Genomic DNA, 27,467 nt, shown 5'->3' with positions numbered 1-27,467 from the left:
AAAGACACAGGGTGCTTAACAGTGTGTTTGTGTCTTTTGAAGGATGGAGTTATGAGAGAGAGAGAGAGATAGAAAGAAAGAAAGAAAGAGAGATAGAGAGAGAGAAAGAAAGAGAGATAGAGAGAGAGAAAGAGAGAGAGAGAGAGAGAGAGAGAGAGAGCGAGAGAGAGAGCGAGAGAGAGAGAGCGAGAGAGGGAGAGAGAGAGAGTTGAATAAGGAAATAGCAGACACTTCAAACTGGAATACTTTTGATGACACAAGTGAAGACCAAGTTCAAGGTATTTAAGAATAAATGATAATAATTCATATTTCATATTGTAGCTATCTGAAAGTGTGTTGTTTTACTTATTTTTGATGTGATATCATGTTATATATTTTAAAGCATCATACACTGATTGTACAAAACATTATGACAGAGTGAGCAGGTTAATCCAGGTGAAAGCTATGATCCCTTATTAATATCACTTGTTATATCCACTTCAATCAGTGTAGATGAAGGGGAGGAGACATGGTTAAAGAAGGATTTTTAAGCCTTGAGACAATTGAGACATGGATTGTGTATGTGTGTCATTCAGAGGGTGAGTGAGCAAGGCTAAATATTTAAGCACCTTTGAACGGGGTATGGTAGTAGGTGCCAGGCACACCGGTTTGAGTGTGTCAAAAACTGCAACACAAGAACGCTCAACAGTTTCCTGTGTGTATCAAGAATGGTCCACCACCCAAAGGACATCCAGCCAACTTGACGCAACTGTGGGAAGCGTTGGAGTCAACATGGGGCCAGCATCCCTGTGGAAACGCTTTTCAACACCTTGTAGAGTCCCATGCCCTTACGAATTGAGGCAGTTCTGAGGGCAAAAAGGTGGGGGGGGGGGTGGTGCGACTCAGTATTAGGAAGGTGTTCCTAGTGTTTGTACATTCGGTGTATACGTCTACACACTTTAACCTGGATCGGACAGATATTTTAATACGCTTACATGACTAGTGTTATTTGAAACAGTGGGTATTAACGATGTACTGTAGTAATAATGCATTTTAAAGAACCGTCGAATGCGGGAAACCCCGAGTCGCGTCTCAAATGGCACCCTATTCCCTATATAGTGCTCTACTTTTGGCCAGGGCCCTATGGCACCCTATTCCCTATATAGTGCTCTACTTTTGGCCAGGGCCCTATGGCACCCTATTCCCTATATATATAGTGCTCTACTTTTGCCCAGGGCCCTATGGCACCCTATTCCCTATATAGTGCTCTACTTTTGCCCAGGGCCCTATGGCACCCTATTCCCTATATAGTGCTCTACTTTTGCCCAGGGCCCTATGGCACCCTATTCCCTATATATAGTGCTCTACTTTTGGCCAGGGCCCTATGGCACCCTATTCCCTATATATATAGTGCTCTACTTTTGGCCAGGGTCCCATACTGACAGTAGTGCACCGGGGAATAGGGTGCCACCTCAGACGACAGCCTACATCTCAGATCCTCTACAGCTTCCTTTGACACAGGGTGTATGCACAATGCCACTGGCAGTAAACAGTTACTAAAGATCAACTGTTCTGTGACTGTTCTGTGACTGTTCTGATACAGAACGTTAGCGTTCGGTGTTCTATCCACAAACTGACAGACTGTGAATTTAATATTTTAGCTTACTGAATCCCAGAGGGTAATAGATACACACTTTTGTACGGACCTCTGTGTTTTTAAATCATGTTTCCACTTTTCACAAATCGCATTTCACTCCTCTGTGGGAAAGTTACATGAATTGATTTCATTTGATTGATTGATGGATTAATTGATTGATTGATTGCTTGATGGATTAATTGATGTGTTCATTTTCAGCCCAGGGCAGGACCCTAGAGACACTGATGTGGATCAGCGCATTATAAAAGGATGGGTTCCAGCTGCAGTGGTCAGAAACGTCAGAAAGTTGACATCCAGCATCCAGGGAAAGGCTCTCAAACCACCAACTCCACCAACCACACTGTGAGTACCTATATACACACCCAACTCCTCCAACCACACTGTGAGTACCTATATACACACCCAACTCCTCCAACCACACTGTGAGTACCTATATACACACCCAACTCCTCCAACCACACTGTGAGTACCTATATACACACCCAACTCCTCCAACCACACTGTGAGTACCTATATACACACCCAACTCCTCCAACCACACTGTGAGTACCTATATACACACCCAACTCCACCAACCACACTGTGAGTACCTATATACACACCCAACTCCTCCAACCACACTGTGAGTACCTATATACACACCCAACTCCTCCAACCACACTGTGAGTACCTATATACACACCCAACTCCACCAACCACACTGTGAGTACCTATATACACACCCAACTCCACCAACCACACTGTGAGTACCTATATACACACCCAACTCCACCAACCACACTGTGAGTACCTATATACACACCCAACTCCTCCAACCACACTGTGAGTACCTATATACACACCCAACTCCTCCAACCACACTGTGAGTACCTATATACACACCCAACTCCACCAACCACACTGTGAGTACCTATATACACACCCAACTCCTCCAACCACACTGTGAGTACCTATATACACACCCAACTCCACCAACCACACTGTGAGTACCTATATACACACCCAACTCCACCAACCACACTGTGAGTACCTATATACACACCCAACTCCACCAACCACACTGTGAGTACCTATATACACACCCAACTCCTCCAACCACACTGTGAGTACCTATATACACACCCAACTCCACCAACCACACTGTGAGTACCTATATACACACCCAACTCCACCAACCACACTGTGAGTACCTATATACACACCCAACTCCTCCAACCACACTGTGAGTACCTATATACACCCAACTCCACCAACCACACTGTGAGTACCTATATACACACCCAACTCCTCCAACCACACTGTGAGTACCTATATACACCCAACTCCACCAACCACACTGTGAGTACCTATATACACACCCAACTCCACCAACCACACTGTGAGTACCTATATACACACCCAACTCCACCAACCACACTGTGAGTACCTATATACACACCCAACTCCTCCAACCACACTGTGAGTACCTATATACACACCCAACTCCACCAACCACACTGTGAGTACCTATATACACCCAACTCCTCCACTCACACTGTGAGTACCTATATACACACCCAACTCTTCCAACCACACTGTGAGTACCTATATACACCCAACTCCTCCAACCACACTGTGAGTACCTATATACACCCAACTCCACCAACCACACTGTGAGTACCTATACACACCCAACTCCTCCAACCACACTGTGAGTACCTATATACACCCAACTCCTCCACCCACACTGTGAGTACCTATATACACCCAACTCTTCCAACCACACTGTGAGTACCTATATACACACCCAACTCTTCCAACCACACTGTGAGTACCTATATACACCCAACTCCACCAACCACACTGTGAGTACCTATATACACACCCAACTCCACCTACCACACTGTGAGTACCTATATACACACCCAACTCCACCAACCACACTGTGAGTACCTATATACACACCCAACTCCTCCAACCACACTGTGAGTACCTATATACACACCCAACTCCACCAACCACACTGTGAGTACCTATATACACCCAACTCCTCCACTCACACTGTGAGTACCTATATACACACCCAACTCTTCCAACCACACTGTGAGTACCTATATACACCCAACTCCTCCAACCACACTGTGAGTACCTATATACACCCAACTCCACCAACCACACTGTGAGTACCTATACACACCCAACTCCTCCAACCACACTGTGAGTACCTATATACACCCAACTCCTCCACCCACACTGTGAGTACCTATATACACCCAACTCTTCCAACCACACTGTGAGTACCTATATACACCCAACTCCTCCAACCACACTGTACTGTATGTATGAAAGATGACATGGGTCCCCAGATCCTCAAAAAGTTCTACAGCTGCACCATCGAGAGCATTCTGACCGGTTGCATCACCGCCTGGTATGTCGAATGCTCGGCATCCGACCGCAAGGCCCCACAGAGGGTAGTGCGTACAGCCCAGAACATCACTGGGGCCAAGCTTCCTGCCATCCAGGACCTCTATACCAGGCGGTGTTAGAGGAAGGCCCAAAAAATTGTCAAAGTCTCCAGTCACCCTAGTCATAGACTGTTCTCTCTGCTACCGCACGGCAAGGAATACCGGAGCGCCAAATCTAGGTCCAAAAGGCTCCTAACCCGGAAGCTTATAAGAAATCCCGCTATGCCCTCCGACGAACCATCAAACAGGTAAAGCATCAATACAGGACTAAGATCGAATCGTACTACACCGGCTCTGACGCTCGTCGGATGTGGCAGGGCTTGCAAACGATTACAGACTACAAAGGGAAGCACAACAGTGACACGAGCCTACCAGATGAGCTAAATAACTTCTATGCTCGCTTCGAGGCAAGTAACACTGAAACATGCATAAGAGCATCAGCTGTTCTGGATGACTGTGTGATCACTCTCTCCGCAGCCAATGTGAGTAAGACCTTTAAACAGGTCAACATTCACAAGGCTGCAGGGCCAGACTGATTACCAGGACTTGTACTGTGAGAATGCACTGACCAACTGGCAAGTGTCTTCACTGACATTTTCAACCTCTCCCTGTCCGAGTCTGTAATACCAACATGTTTCAAGCAGACCGCCATAGTCCCTGTGCCCAAGAACACTAAGGTAACCGGCCTAAATGACTACCGACCCATAGAAATCACATCTGTAGCCATGAAATGCTTGGAAAGGCTGGTCATGGCTCACATCAACACCATTATCCTAGAAAGAGGGTAGTGCGTACAGCCCAGTACATCACTGGGGCCAAGCTTCCTGCCATCCATGACCTCTATACCAGGCGGTGTCAGAGGAAGCCCCAAAAATGGTCAAAGACTCCAGCCACCCAAGTCATAGACTGTTCTCTCTACTACCGCACGGCATGCGGTACCGGAACACCAAGTCTAAGTACAAGAGGCTTCTAAACAGCTTCTACCCCCAAGCCATAAGACTCCTGAACAGCTAATCAAATGGCTACCCAGACTATTTGCATTGCCCCCCCCCCCCTTTCTTCACTGCTGCTACTCTGTTATTATCTATGCATAGTCACTTTAATAACTCTACCTACATGTACATATTATCTCAATTACCTCAACACTGGTGCCCCCGCACATTAACTCTGTACCAGTACACCCTGTACATAGCCTCCACATTGACTCTGTACCGCTACCCCCTGTATATAGCCTCCACATTGACTCTGTACCGGTACCCCCTGTATATAGCCTCCACATTGACTCTGTACCGGTACCCCCTGTATATAGCCTCCACATTGACTCTGTACCGGTACCCCCTGTATATAGCCTCCACATTGACTCTGTACCGGTACCCCCTGTATATAGCCTCCACATTGACTCTGTACCGCTACCCCCTGTATATAGCCTCCACATTGACTCTGTACCGTTTCCCCCTGTATATAGCCTCCACATTGACTCTGTACCGGTACCCCCTGTATATAGCCTCCACATTGACTCTGTACTGGTACCCCCTGTATATAGCCTCCACATTGACTCTGTACCGCTACCCCCTGTATATAGCCTCCACATTGACTCTGTACTGGTACCCCCTGTATATAGCCTCCCCGTTGACTCTGTACCGGTACCCCCTGTATATAGCCTCCACATTGACTCTGTACCGGTACCCCCTGTATATAGCCTCCACATTGACTCTGTACCGGTACCCCCTGTATATAGCCTCCACATTGACTCTGTACCGGTACCCCCTGTATATAGCCTCCACATTGACTCTGTACCGGTACCCCCTGTATATAGTCTCCACATTGACTCTGTACCGGTACCCCCTGTATATAGTCTCCACATTGACTCTGTACCGGTACCCCCTGTATATAGCCTCCACATTGACTCTGTACCGGTACCCCCTGTATATAGCCTCCACATTGACTCTGTACCGGTACCCCCTGTATATAGCCTCCACATTGACTCTGTACCGGTACCCCCTGTATATAGCCTCCACATTGACTCTGTACCGGTACCCCCTGTATATAGCCTCCACATTGACTCTGTACCGGTACCCCCTGTATATAGCCTCCACATTGACTCTGTACCGTAATACCCTGTATATAGCCCCACTATTGTTATTTAGTGCTGCTCTTTAATTATTTGTTATTCTTATCTCTTACTTTTTTGGGGGTATTTTCTTAAAACTGCATTGTTGGTTAAAGGCCTTGTTTTAACACTGCTGCTACTTGCTGTTTATTATCTATGCATAGTCACTTTACCCCTACCTACCGTACATGTACAGATGACCTCCACTCACCTTAACCCCCGCACATTGAATTGTTACCGATACCCCTTGTATATAGCCTCAATATTGTTATTTTATTTTGTTTTAGCTTATTTAGTAAGTATTTTCTTAACTCTATTTTCTTAAAACAGCATTGTTGGTTAAGGGCTTGTAAAATAAGCATTTCATCGTATTCAGCGCACGTGACATTTGATTTGATTTGACAATAGAGTAACGAAAGTGGACAATTCATTCCACTGTTTCTCAAAACGGTTATTTGACCCTTTGCCCTATTTTTGTTCCATGTATGACATCATAGATGTGAATCAGGGATTAACATGGTTACTGATTTTCGATAATAACGATAATATGAATAACGATAATATAACGATAATAATAACGATAATATGACATCTTATCATTCTCACAAATATATTTTCCCCACTCAGGCACACAATACGGAACAGGCTTCCGGTAATGGTAAGTTACAATTTTTCAACCTTTTTCATAACATCATTTGTTAACCTGTTTCAGAACATCATTTGTCAACCTGTTTCATAACATCATTTGTCAACCTGTTTCAGAACATCATTTGTCAACCTGTTTCAGAACATCATTTGTTAACCTGTTTCATAACATCATTTGTCAACCTGTTTCAGAACATCATTTGTTAACCTGTTTCATAACATCATTTGTCAACCTGTTTCAGAACATCATTTGTTAACCTGTTTCAGAACATCATTTTTCAACCTGTTTCATAACATCATTTGTCAACCTGTTTCAGAACATCATTTGTTAACCTGTTTCATAACATCATTTGTTAACCTGTTTCATAACATCATTTGTTAACCTGTTTCAGAACATCATTTTTCAACCTGTTTCAGAACATCATTTTTCAACCTGTTTCAGAACATCATTTGTCAACCTGTTTCATAACATCATTTGTCAACCTGTTTCAGAACATAATTTTGCAAACCCTTTTACAATGACGACTATTGTCCGAGTTTTACTGACACGAAACCCTTATTTCTTGATATTAAGCAAACTTCACCTTTACATATATTCCTGTCCCTTCCAGACGAAGACGTTGTCATTGCTCTGCACGACTTCAAACCAACCGCTGACAATGACCTACCGTTCAGAAAGGGAGAGAAGCTTCAGATCCTCCAGGAGTGAGTAGACTACAGTTCTGATTTAGAACAAACGGTCACTCATTATTATAATAGGGAGATGTCATGCTAATGTTGGGTTCTCAGATAATAGTCTGATAACATATCCTCGGTGTAATAATACAGGATAGCAGTACCCTTTGGAGGTGCCGTTACGTACCTCATTTTGACTTGTAACGAAATAGACAAAACATGCTCTATTGTTGTTCTTTGAAGGAACGGGGACTGGTGGCTTGCTAAGTCACTGGTGACGGGAGAGGAAGGGTGCATTCCATGTACGTACGTGGCCAGAGTAGACACCTTAGAAATAGAAAAGTAAGTGAATCTGCTCTGACATAAGTCAGCCATTTTCTTTTTGATAATTGAACACTTCGAACATGGGTTATCATACGTTTACAATACATACTTCACAATAGATCATTATAAATGAACTGAGTTGTGTTGACAGGAAATTAAAAACACTTTCCTTTCCTGTATCAGTATGCTTCCTGTATCCATATCCTTCCTGTATCAGTATGCTTCCTGTATCAGTATGCTTCCTGTATCCGTATGCTTCCTGTATCCGAATGCTTCCTGTATCCGAATGCTTCCTGTATCCGTATGCTTCCTATATCCGTATGCTTCCTGTATCCGTATGCTTCCTGTATCAGTATGCTTCCTGTATCCGTATACTTCCTGTATCCGTATGCTTCCTGTATCCGTATGCTTCCTGTATCCGTATGCTTCCTGTATCAGTATGCTAAGTATGTAACACATTATTTGGCAACACTTCCCTGTTCTTCCATGTATTGTAGATGGTTTTTCAAGGACCTGAGTCGTCGAGAGACAGAGCGTCTGCTCCTGGCTCCGGGGAATAAAGTTGGGTCATTTCTAGTTCGAGAGAGTGAGACCACCAAAGGTCAGAATCATCCTCTCGGCCTTTTAAAGTACAACGTCTCCATTTTCAACACAACATTTTTTTTTTATTCAAAATAGCTCCAAAAATATAATACTGAAAGACTTGGAATGGACAAATCATCCATCTTGTATCTATAACCATATAATTGACATTAACAGAATTGACATATACAGTAAACAAACTGATACAAACCAATATCAAGGACTGAAAAAAAGACTCGTAAAACTGTAAGCTAATCAAATCAAATGTTATTTTATTTGTCACATACACATGGTTATCAGATGTTAATGTGAGTGTAGCGAAAAATGCTTGTGCTTCTAGTTCCCGACCGTGCAGTAGTATCTAACACACTAACACTGTATGTATCATTGACATGTCGCCCCCAAAGGTGCTTTCTCCCTGTCCGTCAGAGACGCAGGGCCGGAGCATGGGGATGTGGTGAAGCACTACAAGATCCGCTCCCTGGATAACGGAGGGTTCTACATCTCTCCGTCTACTTCCTTCTCCTCCCTGCAGGAGCTGGTCAAGCACTACACCCGTGAGTTAAAATGACCATAAACATTTTTCTTTATTTCCCTGGATAGTCTACTGTTGAAGTTTTCCTGGGGTAAAGAATACATTTTTTTGAAAATAAATTTTAAAAAACCCATAAAAGGGGGTTTGAGGTTAAAGTTCATTTTCCCTCTTAAGGTCAAGGAGTAAAAGCCGTAGACTGGAATCCAATCATCGTGTAGCATTTCAAAGTAAACCAGCTACAACACCGATGTTGTTCAACCTGAGTGTAGATTTAAGCAGCGCTACGTTGGTCGTGGCCTCGTGATTCACTTGAGATTGCGTAACGTTCTATCACTGCTTGGTGAACAATCACTGACCTCTTCACCGCTTCAGCAAACTTAACAACTTGACTTCCTTACACGTAAAATAGACCAAATAGGCCAACCTATATCTATCTATATGTTACCTGTATGAGAGGATGAGGATCGTTTTTTACCAGCTGGCAGGAAGTACATCAACTCTTTATATATAGTGAAGTAAAGTCATCTTGATTAGAAGCTTAAGGAGGTTCTCTGCCTTATGTTGTGCACCGCTTCATTTCCTGTCGAGGTGAGCAGTGTTCTTTCCTCTACTATGGTAACCTAATAACCAAGTAAGCAGACCAGCCCCCCCAGATACATTCGTAAGTCAGATCGCTTCACTCTTCACTCTCATCAAATCACATTTTATTTGTACCCTGAGCCGAATACAACGGTTGTAGACTTTACAATGAAATGCTTGCTTACGAGCCCTTCTCAACAATGTAGAACATTTGTATTTGTAGCATAAGAGAAATAAAATACACAAGAATGGCACTATATACAGGGAGTACCAGTACCAGATCAATGTGGAGCTATATACAGGGAGTACCAGATCAATGTGGAGCTATATACAGGGAGTACCAGTACCAGATCACTGTGGAGCTATATACAGGGAGTACCAGTACCAGATCAATGTGGATCTATATACAGGAAGTACCAGATCAATGTGGAGCTATATACAGGGAGTACCAGTACCAGATCAATGTGGAGCTATATACAGGGAGTACCAGTACCAGATCAATGTGGAGCTATATACAGGGAAGTACCAGATCAATGTGGAGCTATATACAGGGAGTAGTACCAGATCAATGTGGAGCTATATACAGGGAGTACCAGTACCAGATCAATGTGGAGCTATATACAGGGAGTACCAGTACCAGATCAATGTGGAGCTATATACAGGGTCCAGTACCAGATCAATGTGGAGCTATATACAGGAAGTACCAGATCAATGTGGAGCTATATACAAGGAGTACCAGTACCAGATCAATGTGGAGCTATATACAGGGAGTACCAGTACCAGATCAATGTGGAGCTATATACAGGGAGTACCAGATCAATGTGGAGCTATATACAGGGAGTACCAGATCAATGTGGAGCTATATACAGGGAGTACCAGTACCAGATCAATGTGGAGCTATATACAGGGAGTACCAGATCAATGTGGAGCTATATATAGGGAGTACCAGTACCAGATCAATGTGGAGCTATATACAGGAAGTACCAGATCAATGTGGAGCTATATACAGGGAGTACCAGATCAATGTGGACCTATATACAGGGAGTACCAGTACCAGATCAATGTGGAGCTATATACAGGGAGTACCAGATCAATGTGGAGCTATATACAGGAAGTACTAGATCAATGTGGAGCTGTATACAGGAAGTACCAGATCAATGTGGAGCTATATACAGGGAGTACCAGTACCAGATCAATGTGGAGCTATATACAGGGAGTACCTGATCAATGTGGAGCTATATACAGGGAGTACCAGTACCAGATCAATGTGGAGCTATATACAGGAAGTACCAGATCAATGTGGAGCTATATACAGGGAGTACCAGATCAATGTGGAGCTATATACAGGAAGTACCAGATCAATGGGGAGCTATATACAGGGAGTACCAGTACCAGATCAATGTGGGGCTATATACAGGAAGTACCAGATCAATGTGGAGCTATATACAGGGAGTACCAGTACGAGATCAATGTGGAGCTATATACAGGGAGTACCAGATCAATGTGGAGCTATATACAGGAAGTACCAGATCAATGTGGAGCTATATACAGGGAGTACCAGTACCAGATCAATGTGGAGCTATATACAGGAAGTACCAGATCAATGTGGAGCTATATACAGGGAGTACCAGTACCAGATCAATGTGGGGCTATATACAGGAAGTACCAGATCAATGTGGAGCTATATACAGGGAGTACCAGATCAATGTGGAGCTATATACAGGAAGTACCAGATCAATGTGGAGCTATATACAGGGAGTACCAGATCAATGTGGAGCTATATACAGGAAGTACCAGATCAATGTGGAGCTATATACAGGGAGTACCAGATCAATGTGGAGCTATATACAGGGAGTACCAGTACCAGATCAATGTGGAGCTATATACAGGGAGTACCAGTACCAGATCAATGTGGAGCTATATACAGGGAGTACCAGATCAATGTGGAGCTATATACAGGGAGTACCAGATCAATGTGGAGCTATATACAGGAAGTACCAGATCAATGTGGAGCTATATACAGGGAGGCCCAGATCAATGTGGAGCTATATACAGGGAGTACCAGATCAATGTGGAGCTATATACAGGGGAGTACCAGATCAATGTGGAGCTATATACAGGGAGGCCCAGATCAATGTGGAGCTATATACAGGGAGTACCAGATCAATGTAGAGCTATATACAGGGAGTACCAGTACCAGATCAATGTGGAGCTATATACAGGAAGTACCAGATCAATGTGGAGCTATATACAGGGAGTACCAGATCAATGTGGAGCTATATACAGGAAGTACCAGATCAATGTGGAGCTATATACAGGGAGTACCAGATCAATGTGGAGCTATATACAGGAAGTACCAGATCAATGTGGACCTATATACAGGGAGTACCAGTACCAGATCAATGTGGAGCTATATACAGGGAGTACCAGATCAATGTGGAGCTATATACAGGGAGTACCAGTACCAGATCAATGTGGAGCTATATACAGGGAGTACCAGATCAATGTGGAGCTATATACAGGGAGTACCAGATCAATGTGGAGCTATATACAGGAAGTACCAGATCAATGTGGAGCTATATACAGGGAGTACCAGATCAATGTGGAGCTATATACAGGAAGTACCAGATCAATGTGGAGCTATATACAGGGAGTACCAGATCAATGTGGAGCTATATACAGGGAGTACCAGTACCAGATCAATGTGGAGCTATATACAGGGAGTACCAGTACCAGATCAATGTGGAGCTATATACAGGGAGTACCAGATCAATGTGGAGCTATATACAGGGAGTACCAGATCAATGTGGAGCTATATACAGGAAGTACCAGATCAATGTGGAGCTATATACAGGGAGTACCAGTACCAGGTCAATGTGGAGCTATATACAGGAAGTACCAGAACCAGATCAATGTGGAGCTATATACAGGGAGTACCAGTACCAGATCAATGTGGAGCTATATACAGGAAGTACCAGAACCAGATCAATGTGGAGCTATATACAGGGAGTACCAGTACCAGATCAATGTGGAGCTATATACAGGGAGGCCCAGATCAATGTGGAGCTATATACAGGGAGTACCAGATCAATGTGGAGCTATATACAGGGAGGCCCAGATCAATGTGGAGCTATATACAGGGAGTACCAGATCAATGTGGAGCTATATACAGGGAGTACCAGATCAATGTGGAGCTATATACAGGGAGGCCCAGATCAATGTGGAGCTATATACAGGGAGTACCAGATCAATGTAGAGCTATATACAGGGAGTACCAGTACCAGATCAATGTGGAGCTATATACAGGAAGTACCAGATCAATGTGGAGCTATATACAGGGAGTACCAGATCAATGTGGAGCTATATACAGGAAGTACCAGATCAATGTGGAGCTATATACAGGGAGTACCAGATCAATGTGGAGCTATATACAGGAAGTACCAGATCAATGTGGACCTATATACAGGGAGTACCAGTACCAGATCAATGTGGAGCTATATACAGGGAGTACCAGATCAATGTGGAGCTATATACAGGGAGTACCAGTACCAGATCAATGTGGAGCTATATACAGGGAGTACCAGATCAATGTGGAGCTATATACAGGGAGTACCAGTACCAGATCAATGTGGAGCTATATACAGGGAGTACCAGATCAATGTGGAGCTATATACAGGAAGTACCAGATCAATGTGGAGCAATATACAGGGAGTACCAGTACCAGATCAATGTGGAGCTATATACAGGAAGTACCAGATCAATGTGGAGCTATATACAGGAAGTACCAGATCAATGTGGAGCTATATACAGGGCAGTACCAGATCAATGTGGAGCTATATACAGGAAGTACCAGATCAATGTGGAGCTATATACAGGAGAGTACCAGATCAATGTGGAGCTATATACAGGATACCAGTACCAGATCAATGTGGAGCTATATACAGGGAGTACCAGATCAATGTGGAGCTATATACAGGAAGTACCAGATCAATGTGGAGCTATATACAGGGAGATACCAGATCAATGTGGAGCTATATACAGGGAGTACCAGATCAATGTGGAGCTATATACAGGGAGTACCAGATCAATGTGGAGCTATATACAGGGAGTACCAGTACCAGATCAATGTGGAGCTATATACAGGAAGACCAGTACCAGATCAATGTGGAGCTATATACAGGGAGAGTACCAGATCAATGTGGAGCTATATACAGGGAGTACCAGATCAATGTGGAGCTATATACAGGGAGTACCAGATCAATGTGGAGCTATATACAGGGAGTACCAGTACCAGATCAATGTGGAGCTATATACAGGGAGTACCAGATCAATGTGGAGCTATATACAGGGAGTACCAGATCAATGTGGAGCTATATACAGGGAGTACCAGATCAATGTGGAGCTATATACAGGGAGTACCAGTACCAGATCAATGTGGAGAGGTATGAGGTATTTAAGATAGATACAGTGCATTCGGGAAAGTATTCAAACCCCTTGACTTTTTCCACATATTGTTACGTTACAGCCATATTCTAAAATGGATGAAATAGATTTTTATCCTTATTTTTATCTGTAAACAATACTCCATAATGACAAAGCAACAACAGGTTTTCTGAAATGTTAGCACATTTATTAAAAATAAAAAACAGCACATCCTAAGTGGCACAGTGGTTTAAGGCACTGCATTGCAGTGCTAGAGGCATCACTCTGAGACCTGGGTTCAATCCCAGGTGTGTTGCAGCTGGCTGCGACTGGGATACTCATGAAGTGGTATGTGTTGGTGCGGTTCGCTTCCTGGGTTAAGGATACATGGCTCTCGACCTTTGCCTCTTCTGAGTCTGTACAGAACTTGCAGTGATGAGACTGTAACTACCAATTGGATATCATGAGAAAGGGGTCAAAAATGGATATACCTTATTTACTTAAGTATTCAGCCCCTTTGCTATGAGACTTGAAATTGAGCTCAGGTACATCCTGTTACTATTGATCATCCTTGAGATGTTTTTAAAACTTGATTGGAGTCCCCCTGTGGCAGCATCATGCTGTGGGGCCTTCCCTGTGGCTCTGTTGGTAGAGCATGGTGTGCGCAACGCCAGGGTTGTGGGTTTGATTCCCACGGTGGGCCAGTACAAAAAAATAATTATGAAATGTATGCATTCACTACTGTAAGTCGCTCTGGATAAGAGCGTCTGCTAAATGACTTAAATGTAAAATGGGATGTTTTTTCAGCGGCAGGGACTGGGTGACTAGTCAGGGTTGAGGAAAGATGAACAGAGTAAAGTAAAGAGAACTCCTTAATGAAAACCTGCTCCAAAGCGCTCAGGACCTCAGAAGGTTCACTTTCCAACAGGACAATGACTCTTAGCACAAGTTGACTTGAAACCGATCTAACATCTCTGGAAAGACCTGAAAATATCTGTGCAGCGACGCTCCCCATCCAGCTTGAGAGAATCTGCAGAGAAGAATGGGAGAAACTCCCCAAATACAGGAGTGCCACGATTGTAGCGTAATACCCAAGAAGACTCGAGACTGTAATCGCCGCCAAAGGTTCTTCAACAAAGTACTGAGTGGGGTCTGAATACTTTCCGAATGCACTGTATTTAAAGCGGAGTCGCCATAAAATAGTATTTTATTAATCCCCCAGAGGGGAAATTTGATTGCACCAGCCAATACATACATTACCAATAAATACGCCATAAAAACGCAACACAGACACTAAAATCAGCACATTATCAATGAATAATAACATCTAAGTGTTTGTGTTAAAAAGCCTCATAGCCTATGATCTGCTGAAACGTGGGTTCTGTTTGGGACCTTGTAAAAATGCAGCCTTCTTTACAAATTGGAACACTGGAATGTGAGACATGATCTACTCCTCCATTAGGATGACAGATGTAATCTACAGGATGACAGATGTAATCTACAGGATGACAGATGTAATCTACAGGATGACAGATGTAATCTACAGGATGATAGATGTAATCTATACCTCCATTAGGATGACAGATGTAATCTACAGGATGACAGATGTAATCTACAGGATGACAGATGTAATCTACAGGATGATAGATGTAATCTATACCTCCATAAGGATGACAGATGTAATCTACAGGATGACAGATGTAATCTACAGGATGACAGATGTAATCTATACCTCCATTAGGATGACAGATGTAATCTACAGGATGACAGATGTAATCTATACCTCCATTAGGATGATAGATGTAATCTACACCTCCACTAGGATGACAGATGTAATCTACAGGATGCCAGATGTAATCTACACCTCCACTAGGATGACAGATGTAATCTACAGGATGACAGATGTAATCTATACCTCCATTAGGATGACAGATGTAATCTACAGGATGACAGATGTAATCTATACCTCCATTAGGATGATAGATGTAATCTACACCTCCACTAGGATGACAGATGTAATCTACAGGATGCCAGATGTAATCTACACCTCCACTAGGATGACAGATGTAATCTACAGGATGACAGATGTAATCTACAGGATGACAGATGTAATCTACACCTCCACTAGGATGACAGATGTAATCTACAGGATGACAGATGTAATCTACAGGATGACAGATGTAATCTACACCTCCACTAGGATGACAGATGTAATCTACACCTCCACTAGGATGACAGATGTAATCTATACCTCCATTAGGATGACAGATGTAATCTACAGGATGACAGATGTAATCTACAGGATGACAGATGTAATCTACAGGATGACAGATGTAATCTACACCTCCACTAGGATGACAGATGTAATCTACAGGATGACAGATGTAATCTACACCTCCACTAGGATGACAGATGTAATCTACAGGATGACAGATGTAATCTACAGGATGACAGATGTAATCTACACCTCCACTAGGATGACAGATGTAATCTACAGGATGACAGATGTAATCTACCAGGATGACAGATGTAATCCACCTAGGATGACAGATGTAATCTACACCTCTAGGATGACAGATGTAATCTACAGGATGACAGATGTAATCTACACCTCCAATAGGATGACAGATGTAATCTACAGGATGACAGATGTAATCTACACCTCCATTAGGATGATAGATGTAATCTACAGGATGACAGATGTAATCTACACCTCCATTAGGATGATAGATGTAATCTACAGGATGACAGATGTAATCTACACCTCCAATAGGATGACAGATGTAATCTACACCTCCAATAGGATGACAGATGTAATCTATACCTCCAATAGGATGACAGATGTAATCTACACCTCCATTAGGATGACAGATGTAATCTACACCTCCAATAGGATGACAGATGTAATCTACACCTCCAATAGGATGACAGATGTAATCTACACCTCCATTAGAATGATATAAATCCTAATTTGTTTTTTTGGAATGATTTTTACATTTGTGTGTAAGTATTTCGACATAATCTACACATTCTCATATTGAACTTCTAACATGAGTGGGGCGGGTGTGGCTTCAAGACATTGATCTCAAGAGCAGCGCTTCACTTATTTTGACTGCTCCAACACAGTTCCACCTCCGACAGCAAAAAACATCCGCTAGGCTGGTGTCTGCCATCGCCGGTTAACACTTGATCCGATTGAATCCAGGCCTAAATGTCATGTAAAGTGAAGACTTCAAAAACATGGCAGAGTTTTTTGGTTTGTTTGTTATTTCAAATAATCAGGCCTCTGGAAAGGTTACTAAACTAGTGAGCATGGTTCACCAAATCACGTTTGTTATACGTCTTCAGATGCCTTTTGGCTGGGTGCTCTAACGCAATCAATAACAATGAAAATGTATAAATAGTGTTTCTCTCTGCTGAGCAACAGGGATGGCTGACAGGCTGTAATTCTCTCTGGGGTCTGTTGCTGAGCAACATGGATGGCTGACAGGCTGTAATTCTCTCTGGGGTCTGTTGCTGAGCAACAGGGATGGCTGACAGGCTGTAATTCTCTCTGGGGTCTGTTGTTGTGTCACAGGGATGGCTGACAGGCTGTAATTCTCTCTGGGGTCTGTTGTTGTGTCACAGGGATGGCTGACAGGCTGTAATTCTCTCTGGGGTCTGTTGTTGTGTCATAGGTACGTGTGATGGGTTGTGTCAGCGTCTGAACGCCCCCTGCAAGCCGAAGGCCCCCATTCAGCCGTGGGCCCAGGACGAGTGGGAGATCCCCAGAGACACGCTGAAAATGGTCAGGAAGTTGGGAGCAGGACAGTTTGGAGAAGTCTGGATGGGTACGAGATATACTGAAGCAAGTGTGTGTGTGTGTGTGTGTGTGTGTGTGTGTGTGTGTGTGTGTGTTTATGTTTATCTTTGCATTAATGTTCTTCCCACTTTTCTCCAGACTGTCATCAGTCCGTTACATAAGGCTTATGACTTATGGGATTCCTCTCGTATCGTCCCCTATGGCCAGGTTACTATAAGGGCAATCAGAAGGTGGCAGTGAAGACCCTGAAGGAAGGGACCATGGAGCCTGAGGCCTTCCTCCAGGAGGCTAACCTGATGAAGCAGCTGCAACACGACAGACTGGTCCGCCTCCACGCCGTCGTTACCATGGAACCCATCTACATCGTCACAGAGTTCATGATCAATGGTGAGGAGAGAGAGAGAGAGAGAGAGAGAGAGAGAGATTTGTTGTGTGTGTAACCATGGTGAGAGAGAGATAGGCTACAGTCACGTATCTGAAATTACATGATTAATTGATCACGAAAAGCATGCAGTTACATGCTGTATAACTCTGACGATAGAGCTAAATGTGTGCAATTGTTTCGCATGGAATAATCATACGTTTGTAGTTCTGACTATGCTCTTCAAGAGGTGATGATATTACAACTAAATAATGGTAACATTTCTTTGCAAATCCCCTTGAAAACGTTGTGCAGTTGTCGAGGTTTTTAGTGGAGCTGGATGTCTCCTTGCAGCCCAGGAGACAAAACGGAACGCAGCTTATTGTGACGTTTTATTGACAATGACCTATTGCAATTTATTCCTGACCAAGATGGCTGCCATTATCGGCTCATTCTAGAGCTTTGCAGGTCTGTGACATCAGCCACTCTAGTAAATGATAATATCTCAATGGGAAGGACGCTGCTATGTGCTTTAGTCATTGCAGGAAATATTATGAAGAAAATGTAATTACACTTTCTTTTATGGTCTTTCAACCTGTTATTTACCTGTTATTTACCTGGTATTCCTCTAGAAATGTACAGTATGTGGTAACAATGGGTTAGTGTTTCTGCACGCTGGTAAGTACCTAGATGTTTCTGTACTGTGAAGTAAAGTGCCACAGTTCTAACAGCTTTGTGCGTCTTCTTTTCTTATCTACAGGAAGTCTGTTGGACTTCCTGAAAACAGACGAGGGCAAGAAGTTGAAGCTCACCAAACTGATAGACATGTCAGCCCAGGTGGGACCTCATACAAGTCATTCCTCTAAAACAACTTAATTGTCGGAGTCAAATGTACATGAAATTTAAAAACTGCTCAACAGGAAATGGAAACATGATCCGGTCAATTGTGTATGACTCTAAGATGTATATTGTATTACATTTGGCATTTTTATTGTATTTATTTATTTATTTTTATTTAACCTTTATTTAACTAGGCAAGTCAGTTAAGAACAAATTCTTATTTACAATGACGCCCTACCAAAAGGCAAAAGATCTCCTGCGGGGACGGGGGCCTGGGATTAAAAATAAAAAATATTGAAAATATTTGACCAGTATCATATGCCAAATGTTATACCCCTATATTTGATCTTTAAATCAAATCAAATTGTATTAGTCACATGCGCCGAATACTACAGGTGTGTAGACCTTACAGTGAAATGCTTACTTACGAGCCCTTAACCGACAATGCAGTTAAAAAAAAAAATCTGAATAAGAAATAAAAGTAACAAGTAATTAAAGAGCGACAGTAAAATAACAATAGCTATAGGTGGCTACCGGTATAGAGTCAATGTGTGGGGGCACATTGTTCCAAAACCATGTCTTGATTTAAAAAAAGATGAAAGATGAGTTTGCAATTTGAAGAACGCTAGACTCTCTCTGAATAGCTTCCTAGCAACACTACGGTATGCACTAGTCAATGTGTGTCCTAAAATGGCATCCTATTTTGATATAGTGTACTGCTTTTGACCAGAGCCCTATGTGTAGTGGACTAGGTAGGATAATAGGGTGCCATTTGATGAGGCAGGTACTGAATCAAACACCAGTTGAGGAAACAAAACAAACATTTCAGAGAAGTCAACTATTTATAGTCTGTCATACATCCGTTTTAAAAAGCAGTTTATTTTTTTTTCTGCACAAACACGTGGAAAGTGTCAGTTTTAGCTAGCTAGTGTGTGAAATGAGGTGGTTTATGTGGTTTCTGTGGCGGGCTAAAAAGGGCTGATTGTGTACTGCTGGGTTTTCAAGCCCCGCCCTGCTCCATCATTAACATCCGGACAGGAAGTCAAGTGAGGTCGTTTTTATTTATTTTTTCCGCCACCATGGCATTCGCCCCTCTGAGACCACACGTGTCACTTCCTTTGAGAGGACATATCCTGTCTAACCCACTATACTGTGACAGTGGATGCGTTCGGCATCCTTTTTACAATGTGGTGCACTACTTTTGACCCTGGCCCCTGGTCAAAATGTATGAACTATATAAGGTAGAAGGTATCCTTTGAGATGCACCGAGGTCTGACTAGAATAGAGTGAAGGAGCGTTGTGACTGCAAAGGAACAAAATAAGTCAGAGTATTGAAATGGTCTGACATCCGGTGATGCATGTGTGTACAGTAGCCAACATGAGTCTCCGTGTTTTTATCAATCGTTTGGGTCCAGAATGATTCTATCTAAAATAGAACTCTGAAAACTATTTTATAAAAATGACTGTCTAGAAATGTCTAAATGATCTGTCTGTCTCTGTCTCTGTCTCTCTCATCTCTCTCTCGTCTCTCTCTCTCTCTCTCTCTCTCTCTCTCTCTCTCTCTCTCTGTCTCTCGTCTCTCTGTCTCTGTCTGTCTCTCTCGTCTCTGTCTGTCTCTCTCGTCTCTCTCTCTCTCTCTCTCTCTCGTGTACTAGATAGCTGAAGGCATGGCCTACATTGAGAAGAAGAACTATATCCACAGAGACCTGCGAGCCGCCAACATTCTGGTCAATGAGACGCTCCACTGCAAGATAGCAGACTTTGGCCTGGCCAGGATCATAGATACAGAGTACACAGCAAAAGAAGGTATGCCCTACCAGCCCTACCAGCCTGCTAACGTTAGCCCTACCAGCCTGCTAACGTTAGCCCTACCAGCCTGCTAACGTTAGCCCTACCAGCCTGCTAACGTTAGCCCTACCAGCCTGCTAACGTTAGCCCTACCAGCCTGCTAACGTTAGCCCTACCAGCCTGCTAACGGTAGCCCTACCAGCCTGCTAACGTTAGCCCTACCAGCCTGCTAACGTTAGCCCTACCAGCCTGCTAACGTTAGCCCTACTAGCCTGCTAACGTTAGCCCTACCAGGCTACTAATGCTACTTTAGCACTGAATTAGTCAGCCAGTTGCTATCAACAACTAGCTTACAGCTACAGTGCCCTCAGAAAGTATTCATGCTCCTTGATTTATTCCACATTTTGTTGTGTTACAGCCTGAATTCAAAATGGATTACATTCTTTTATCACCCATCTACAGACAATACCCCATAATGACAAAGTGAAAACAGAAATATTACATTTACATAAGTATTCACACCCTTGAGTCAATATTTTGTAGGAACATTCACTATCTTCTTGGTAAACAACTCCAGTGTACAGTGTATACAGGCCAGCAGAATACCACCCTGTATCCCACTGCTGGCTTGCTTCTGAAGCTAAGGAGTGTTGGTCCTGGTCAGTTTCTGTATGGGAGACCAGATGCTGCTGGAAGTGGTGTTGGAGGGATAGTAGGTCGGCACTTTTTCCACTGGTCTAAAAAATATCCCAGTGCAATGATTGGGGACTTTGTCCTGTGTAGGGGGGATGTTAAACGGGTGTCCTGACTCTCTGTGGTCACTAAAAGATCTCATGGCACTTATCGTAAGAGTAGGGGTGCTAACCCCAGTGTCCTGGAAAAATTCCCAATCTAGCGCTCATATCATCGTGGTCACCTAATCATCCCCAGTTTACAATTGTCTCATTAATCTCCTCTCCCCTGTAACTATTCCCCAGGTTGTTGCTGTAAATGAGAATGTGTTCTCAGTTAACTTTACCTGGTTAAATAAAAAATAAAATATATAAGGCCTTTTAGGTTATTGTTCTGCTGAAAGGTGAACTCATCTCCCAGTGTCTGTTGGAAAGCAGACTGAACCAGGTTTTCCTCTAGGATTTAACCTGTTCTTTGATTTATTGCATTTCTTTTTTATTCTGAAAAACTTCCCAGTCCTTGCTCCCGAGTGGTGCAGCGGTCTAAGGCACTGCATCTCAGTGCAAGAGGCATCACTACAGTCCCTGGTTTGATTCCAGGCTGTATCACATCTGGCCATGATTGGGAGTTCTATAGTGTGGCGTACAATTGACCCACCGCCATCCGGGCTAGGCCGTTATTGTAAATAAGAATTTGTTCTTAACTGACTTGCCTAGTTACAAGCATACCCATAACATTATGCAGCCACCATTATGCTTGAAAATATGGAGAGTGGTACTCAGTTACGTGTTGTGTTGGATTTACCCCAAACATAACACTTTGTATTCAGGACAAAATGTTCATTGCTTGGTCACAGTTTTACTTTAGTGCCTTGTTGCAAACAGGATGCATGTTTTGGATTTTTTTTTATGTGTACAGGCTTCCTTATTTTCACTTCTGTCAAGTTCTTGATCAATCCTCAGTTTTCTCCTATTTTTATTTATTTATTTATTTTTATTTCCCCTTTATTTAACCAGGTAGGCTAGTTGAGAACAAGTTCTCATTTACAACTGCGACCTGGCCAAGATAAAACAAAGCAGTGCGACAGAAACAACAACACAGAGTTACACATGGAATAAACAAGCGTACAGTCAATAACACAATAGAAAAAAGAAAGTCTATGTACACTGAGGGAAAAAAGTATTTGATCCCCTGCTGATTTTGTACGTTTGCCCACTGACAAAGAAATGATCAGTCTATAATTTTAATGGTAGGTTTATTTGAACAGTGAGAGACAGAATAACAACAAAGAAATCCAGAAAAACGCATGTCGAACATTTTATAAATTGATTTGCATTTTAATGAGGGAAATAAGTATTTGACACCCTCTCAATCAGAAAGATTTCTGGCTCCCAGGTGTCTTTTTATACAGTTAACGAGCTGAGATTAGGAGCACACTCTTAAAGGGAGTGCTCCTAATCTCAGTTTGTTACCTGTAAAAAAGACACCTGTCCACAGAAACAATCAATCAAAACGGATGGCACTGTGATAGACTGCATCCAGTTTTCTGAGTAGAGTAGAGTATTGGAAGCTATTTTGTAGATGACATCGCCGAAGTCGAGGATCGGTAGGATAGTCAGTTTTACTAGGGTAAGTTTGGCGGCGTAAGTGAAGGAGGCTTTGTTGCGAAATAGAAAGCCGATTCTAGATTTGATTTTGGATTGGAGATGTTTGATATGAGTCTGGAAGGAGAGTTCACAGTCTAGCCAGACACCTAGGTATTTGTAGTTGTCTACGTATTCTAGGTCAGAACCGTCCAGAGTAGTGATGTTAGTCAGGCGGACGGGTGCAGGCAGCGATTGTATGGCATTGAAGCTCGTTTGGAGGTTAGTTAACACAGTGTCCAAAGAAGGGCCAGATGTATACCGAATGGTGTCGTCTGCGTAGAGGTGGATCAGGGAATCACCCGCAGCAAGAGCGACATCGTTGATATATACAGAAAAAAGAGACGGCCTGAGAATTGAACCCTGTGGTACCCCCATAGAGACTGTCAGAGGTCCGGACAACAGGCACTGCGATTTTACACACTGAACTCTGTCTGCAAAGTAGTTGGTGAACCAGGCGAGGCAGTCATTCGAGAAGCCAAGGCTATTGAATCTGCCGATAAGAATACGGTGATTGACGAAAGCCTTGGCCAGGTTGATGAAGACGGCTGCACAGTACTGTCTTTTATCAATGGCGGTTATGATATCGTTTAGTACCTTGAGCGTGGCTGAGGTGCACCCGTGACCAGCTCGGAAACCGGATTGCACAACGGACAAGGTACGGTGGGATTCTAAATGGTCGATGATCTGTTTATTAACTTGGCTTTCAAAGACTTTAGAAAGGCAGGGCAGGATGGATATAGGTCTGTAACAGTTTGGGTCTAGAGTGTCACCCCCTTTGAAGAGGGGGATGACAGCGGCAGCTTTCCAATCTTTAGGGATCTCGGACGGAACGAAAGAGAGGTTGAACAGACTGGTAATAGGGGTTGCAACAATGGCGGTGGATAATTTTAGAAAGAGAGGGTCCAGATTGTCTAGCCCAGCTGATTTGTACGGGTCCAGGTTTTGCAGCTCTTGCAGAATGTTTTGATTATCATGGATTTGTCGGTGTTGACCGTGTCGCCTAGCCTCATGTTCTCCATGGACTTTAGTGTCCCAAAACCTTTTGGTGTTAGAGCTACAGGATGCACATTTCTGTTTGAAAAAGCTAGCCTTTGCTTTCCTGACTGACTGTGTGCATTGGTTCCTGACTTCCCTGAACAGTTGCATATCGCAGGGACTATTCGATGCTATTACAGTCCGCCACAGGATGGTTTTGTGCTGGTCAAGGGCCCCAGCCATCAATCACAGCCATTCAACTCCGTAACTGTTTTAAAGTCAACATTGGCCTCATGGTGAAATCCTGTAGCGGTTTCCTTCCTCTCCGGCAACTGAGTTAGGAAGGACACCTGTATCTTTGTAGTGACTGGGTGTATTGATACACCATCCAAAGTGTAATTAATAATTTCCCCATGCTCAAAGGGATATTCAAGGTATGCTTTTCTTCTTTTTTTACCCATCTACCAATAGGTGCTCTTCTTTGTAAGGCGTTGGTAAAAACCTCCCTGGTCTTTGTGGTTAAATCTGTGTCTGAAATGCACTGCTCGACTGAGAGACCTTACAGATATTATGTGTGGGGTAGAGAGATGTGGTAGTCATTTAAAAATAATGTTAAACACTATTATTGCACACAGAGTGAGTCCATGCAATTTAATATGTGACTTGTTAAGCACATTTTTACTCCTGAACTTTGCCATAACAAAGGGGTTGAATACTTATTGACTCAAGACATTTAAGCTGTTCATTTTTTATAATTTCTTTACCATTTCTAAAAACATAATTCAACTTTGACATTATGGGGCATTGTGTGTAGGCCAGTGACCAACAATCTCAATTTAATCCACTGTAAATTCAGGCTGTAACACAACAAAATGTGGAAAAAGTCAAGGGGTGTAAATACTTTCTGAAGGCACTGTACATTAAAGTAAACCAAAGTTTTGGAAATACATGACACCATCTAACCAGTTATTAAAGAATGTTAGCTATATGCAATTATATTAGCCAGCAATCTAGTCAACTCTTTAGCCAACTAGTTATTAGCCTAGCCAGCCTAACCAACCACCGTGGTTATGGTCGAAATGTAGTGGAGACCTGCTAGAACACAACACAACACAATACAACACAACACAACTAAAACAACACAACACAACTGACCACAGATCAAAAGAGCAGAGACTTACAGGTTGATGGCTTAGGCCCATCAGATGGTAAGAGCAGAGACTTATAGATTGATGACTGGGGGCCATCAGATGGTAAGAGCAGAGACTTACAGATTGATGGTCGGGGCCCATCAGATGGTAAGATCAGAGACTTACAGAATGATTACTGCGTTTGTCCGTGACTGCGTTTGTCCGTGACTGCGTTGTCCGTGACAGCGTTGTCCGTGACAGCGTTGCAGGAACATTGCCTCATTGATAATAAAGCGTGATCAGATTGAATCTAGGCCTTAGATGATAGCGTAGGTCATTACTGGGAGGTTTGTCCATTTTGGTTTAGATAAAAGTCACCAAAAAACGAGAAAAATGTAACTACTTAGGTGCAAATACCCCAAAGTTTCTGACTGATAACTGATTGTTGCTGATTGTGACTTTTGAGAACTAGTGAGAACAGAGAGAGGTATACATCCTCAGGATGAGTTAGCCAGCTGACATCAATAAGCAACAAGAAATAACTATCGATGTTCTGGTTCATTAAGACATCTCGACTTAGATATGTGTTTTTGGTTGTTGACTCAATTAGACCCATGCCCATTTCAAGTTTATATTTCCCCAAAATAAAAATATTTTTTTCCTGAAATTTTAGGCAAGTTAGCTGGCTATCTAATCTCTCCTGGTTTATAGTATACCCTTTTGCTTATCTCGAAAGTAGATTAATCACCGTTGCTCTGAAACTGATCTTTGGTTCCGTTCTAGATGTCTATCTTTTTCCTCTGTGAGAAAATAACATTATTGCTTGCGATATGGATTGATAATTCATTTGACACAACAAATTTTAAATAATCTCTTGCTCTCTCTCTCTCTCTCTTTCTCTCTCTCTCTCTCTCTCTCTCTCTCTCTCTCTGTCTCTCTCTGTCTCTCTCTCTTTCTCTCTCTTTCTCTCTCTGTGTGTATCTCTCTCTCATTTCAATTCAAAAGGCTTTATTGGCATGGGGAAACACATGTTATCATTGCCAAAGCAAGTGAAATAGATAATAAACAAAAGTGAAATAAACAATTAAAATTAACAGTAAAAATTACACTTACAAAAGATCCAAAATAATAGAGATATTTCAAATGTCATATTATGTCTATATACAGTGTTGTAACAATGTTCAAATAGTTAAAGTACAAAAGGGAAAAGAAATAAACATAAATACGGGTTGTACAACGTGTAACAACTGTGCAGGTTATAAATCACATCAGGTTTCGTCATCTCTCTCTCCCTCCCTCTTTCTCACACCAGGTGCTAAGTTTCCCATTAAGTGGACAGCTCCGGAGGCCATCAACTTTGGAACGTTCAGTATAAAGTCAGACGTCTGGTCTTTCGGCATCCTGCTGACTGAGATAGTCACCTATGGAAGAATTCCCTATCCAGGTAAAAACAATGCTCCAAACCACAGACAGGAATGGTAGAGACAGGGCTCCAAACCACAGACAGGAATGGTAGAGACAGGGCTTCAAACCACAGACAGGAATGGCAGAGACAGGGCTTAAACCACAGACAGGAATGGTAGAGACAGGGCTTAAACCACAGACAGGAATGGCAGAGACAGGTCTTAAACCACAGACAGGAATGGCAACAGCACTAGACCAGACCTGGGCACCAGGAATATCCTTTCTCTCTCTTAACACCCCCCCTCTCTCTCCCTCCCTCCCTCCCTCCCTCCCTCCCTCCCTCCCTCCCTCCCTCCCTCCCTCCCTCAGGTATGACAAACCCTGATGTGATTCGTAACCTGGACAGGTGTTACAGGATGCCCTGTCCAGAGGGTTGTCCTGGGGAACTATATGACCTCATGATGACCTGCTGGAAGGAGAGACCAGAGGAACGGCCCACCTTCGAACACCTGCAGGACACTCTCAATGACTTCTTCATCGCCACTGAGGGACAATATGAGATGCAGATCTGACGGTGAACTCAAAGTCATCAGTCAATGCTTCTGTCAAAGCCCCCCCCCCCCCAAAAAACTATTTTTTGGGACGGACAAATGTCAACGTTTAAAAGTTCTTGTTTTAATGCTCGAGGAAGACATGGAAATTTCATCCCTACATCCTTACATGTCCATATATATGAGATGCAGCCCTGATTGAGCCAAGCCATGATGTAGTGAGATTGGCCTGCTGTGGCCCATGTTACTCAACACAGATCTACTATAGTTACTGCCTGGAACCATGCTAAAAAGGACCGTGTGAAAAGAAAAGAAAATATCAAAGCCAGGACAGTTCGTTTCAGGT

At 42.9% G+C, this 27,467-nt stretch overlaps 1 protein-coding gene across 1 annotated transcript in view; it reads left to right on the top strand.

Annotated features, from left to right (window-relative positions):
• The window catches only part of blk (BLK proto-oncogene, Src family tyrosine kinase), a 27,776-nt gene continuing 309 nt past the window's right edge, over positions 1 to 27,467 (top strand). Inside the window, exons 1-13 of the mRNA XM_014206232.2 lie at positions 1 to 278; positions 1,835 to 1,978; positions 6,818 to 6,848; positions 7,447 to 7,540; positions 7,754 to 7,852; positions 8,332 to 8,435; positions 8,824 to 8,973; positions 17,630 to 17,782; positions 17,962 to 18,141; positions 18,876 to 18,952; positions 20,611 to 20,761; positions 26,479 to 26,610; positions 26,940 to 27,467. The exon at positions 26,940 to 27,467 is cut by the window's right edge and continues 309 nt beyond it. Of these exons, the coding sequence (XP_014061707.2) occupies positions 1,886 to 1,978; positions 6,818 to 6,848; positions 7,447 to 7,540; positions 7,754 to 7,852; positions 8,332 to 8,435; positions 8,824 to 8,973; positions 17,630 to 17,782; positions 17,962 to 18,141; positions 18,876 to 18,952; positions 20,611 to 20,761; positions 26,479 to 26,610; positions 26,940 to 27,142 (1,467 nt within the window). The 5' untranslated portion in view covers positions 1 to 278; positions 1,835 to 1,885 and the 3' untranslated portion in view covers positions 27,143 to 27,467. The remainder of the gene's footprint in view (positions 279 to 1,834; positions 1,979 to 6,817; positions 6,849 to 7,446; positions 7,541 to 7,753; positions 7,853 to 8,331; positions 8,436 to 8,823; positions 8,974 to 17,629; positions 17,783 to 17,961; positions 18,142 to 18,875; positions 18,953 to 20,610; positions 20,762 to 26,478; positions 26,611 to 26,939) is intronic.

Source organism: Salmo salar, chromosome ssa06 (genome assembly GCF_905237065.1).
Source record: "Salmo salar chromosome ssa06, Ssal_v3.1, whole genome shotgun sequence".
Taxonomy (NCBI): domain Eukaryota; kingdom Metazoa; phylum Chordata; class Actinopteri; order Salmoniformes; family Salmonidae; genus Salmo; species Salmo salar.
This window is presented reverse-complemented; position numbering and strand designations above follow the sequence as displayed.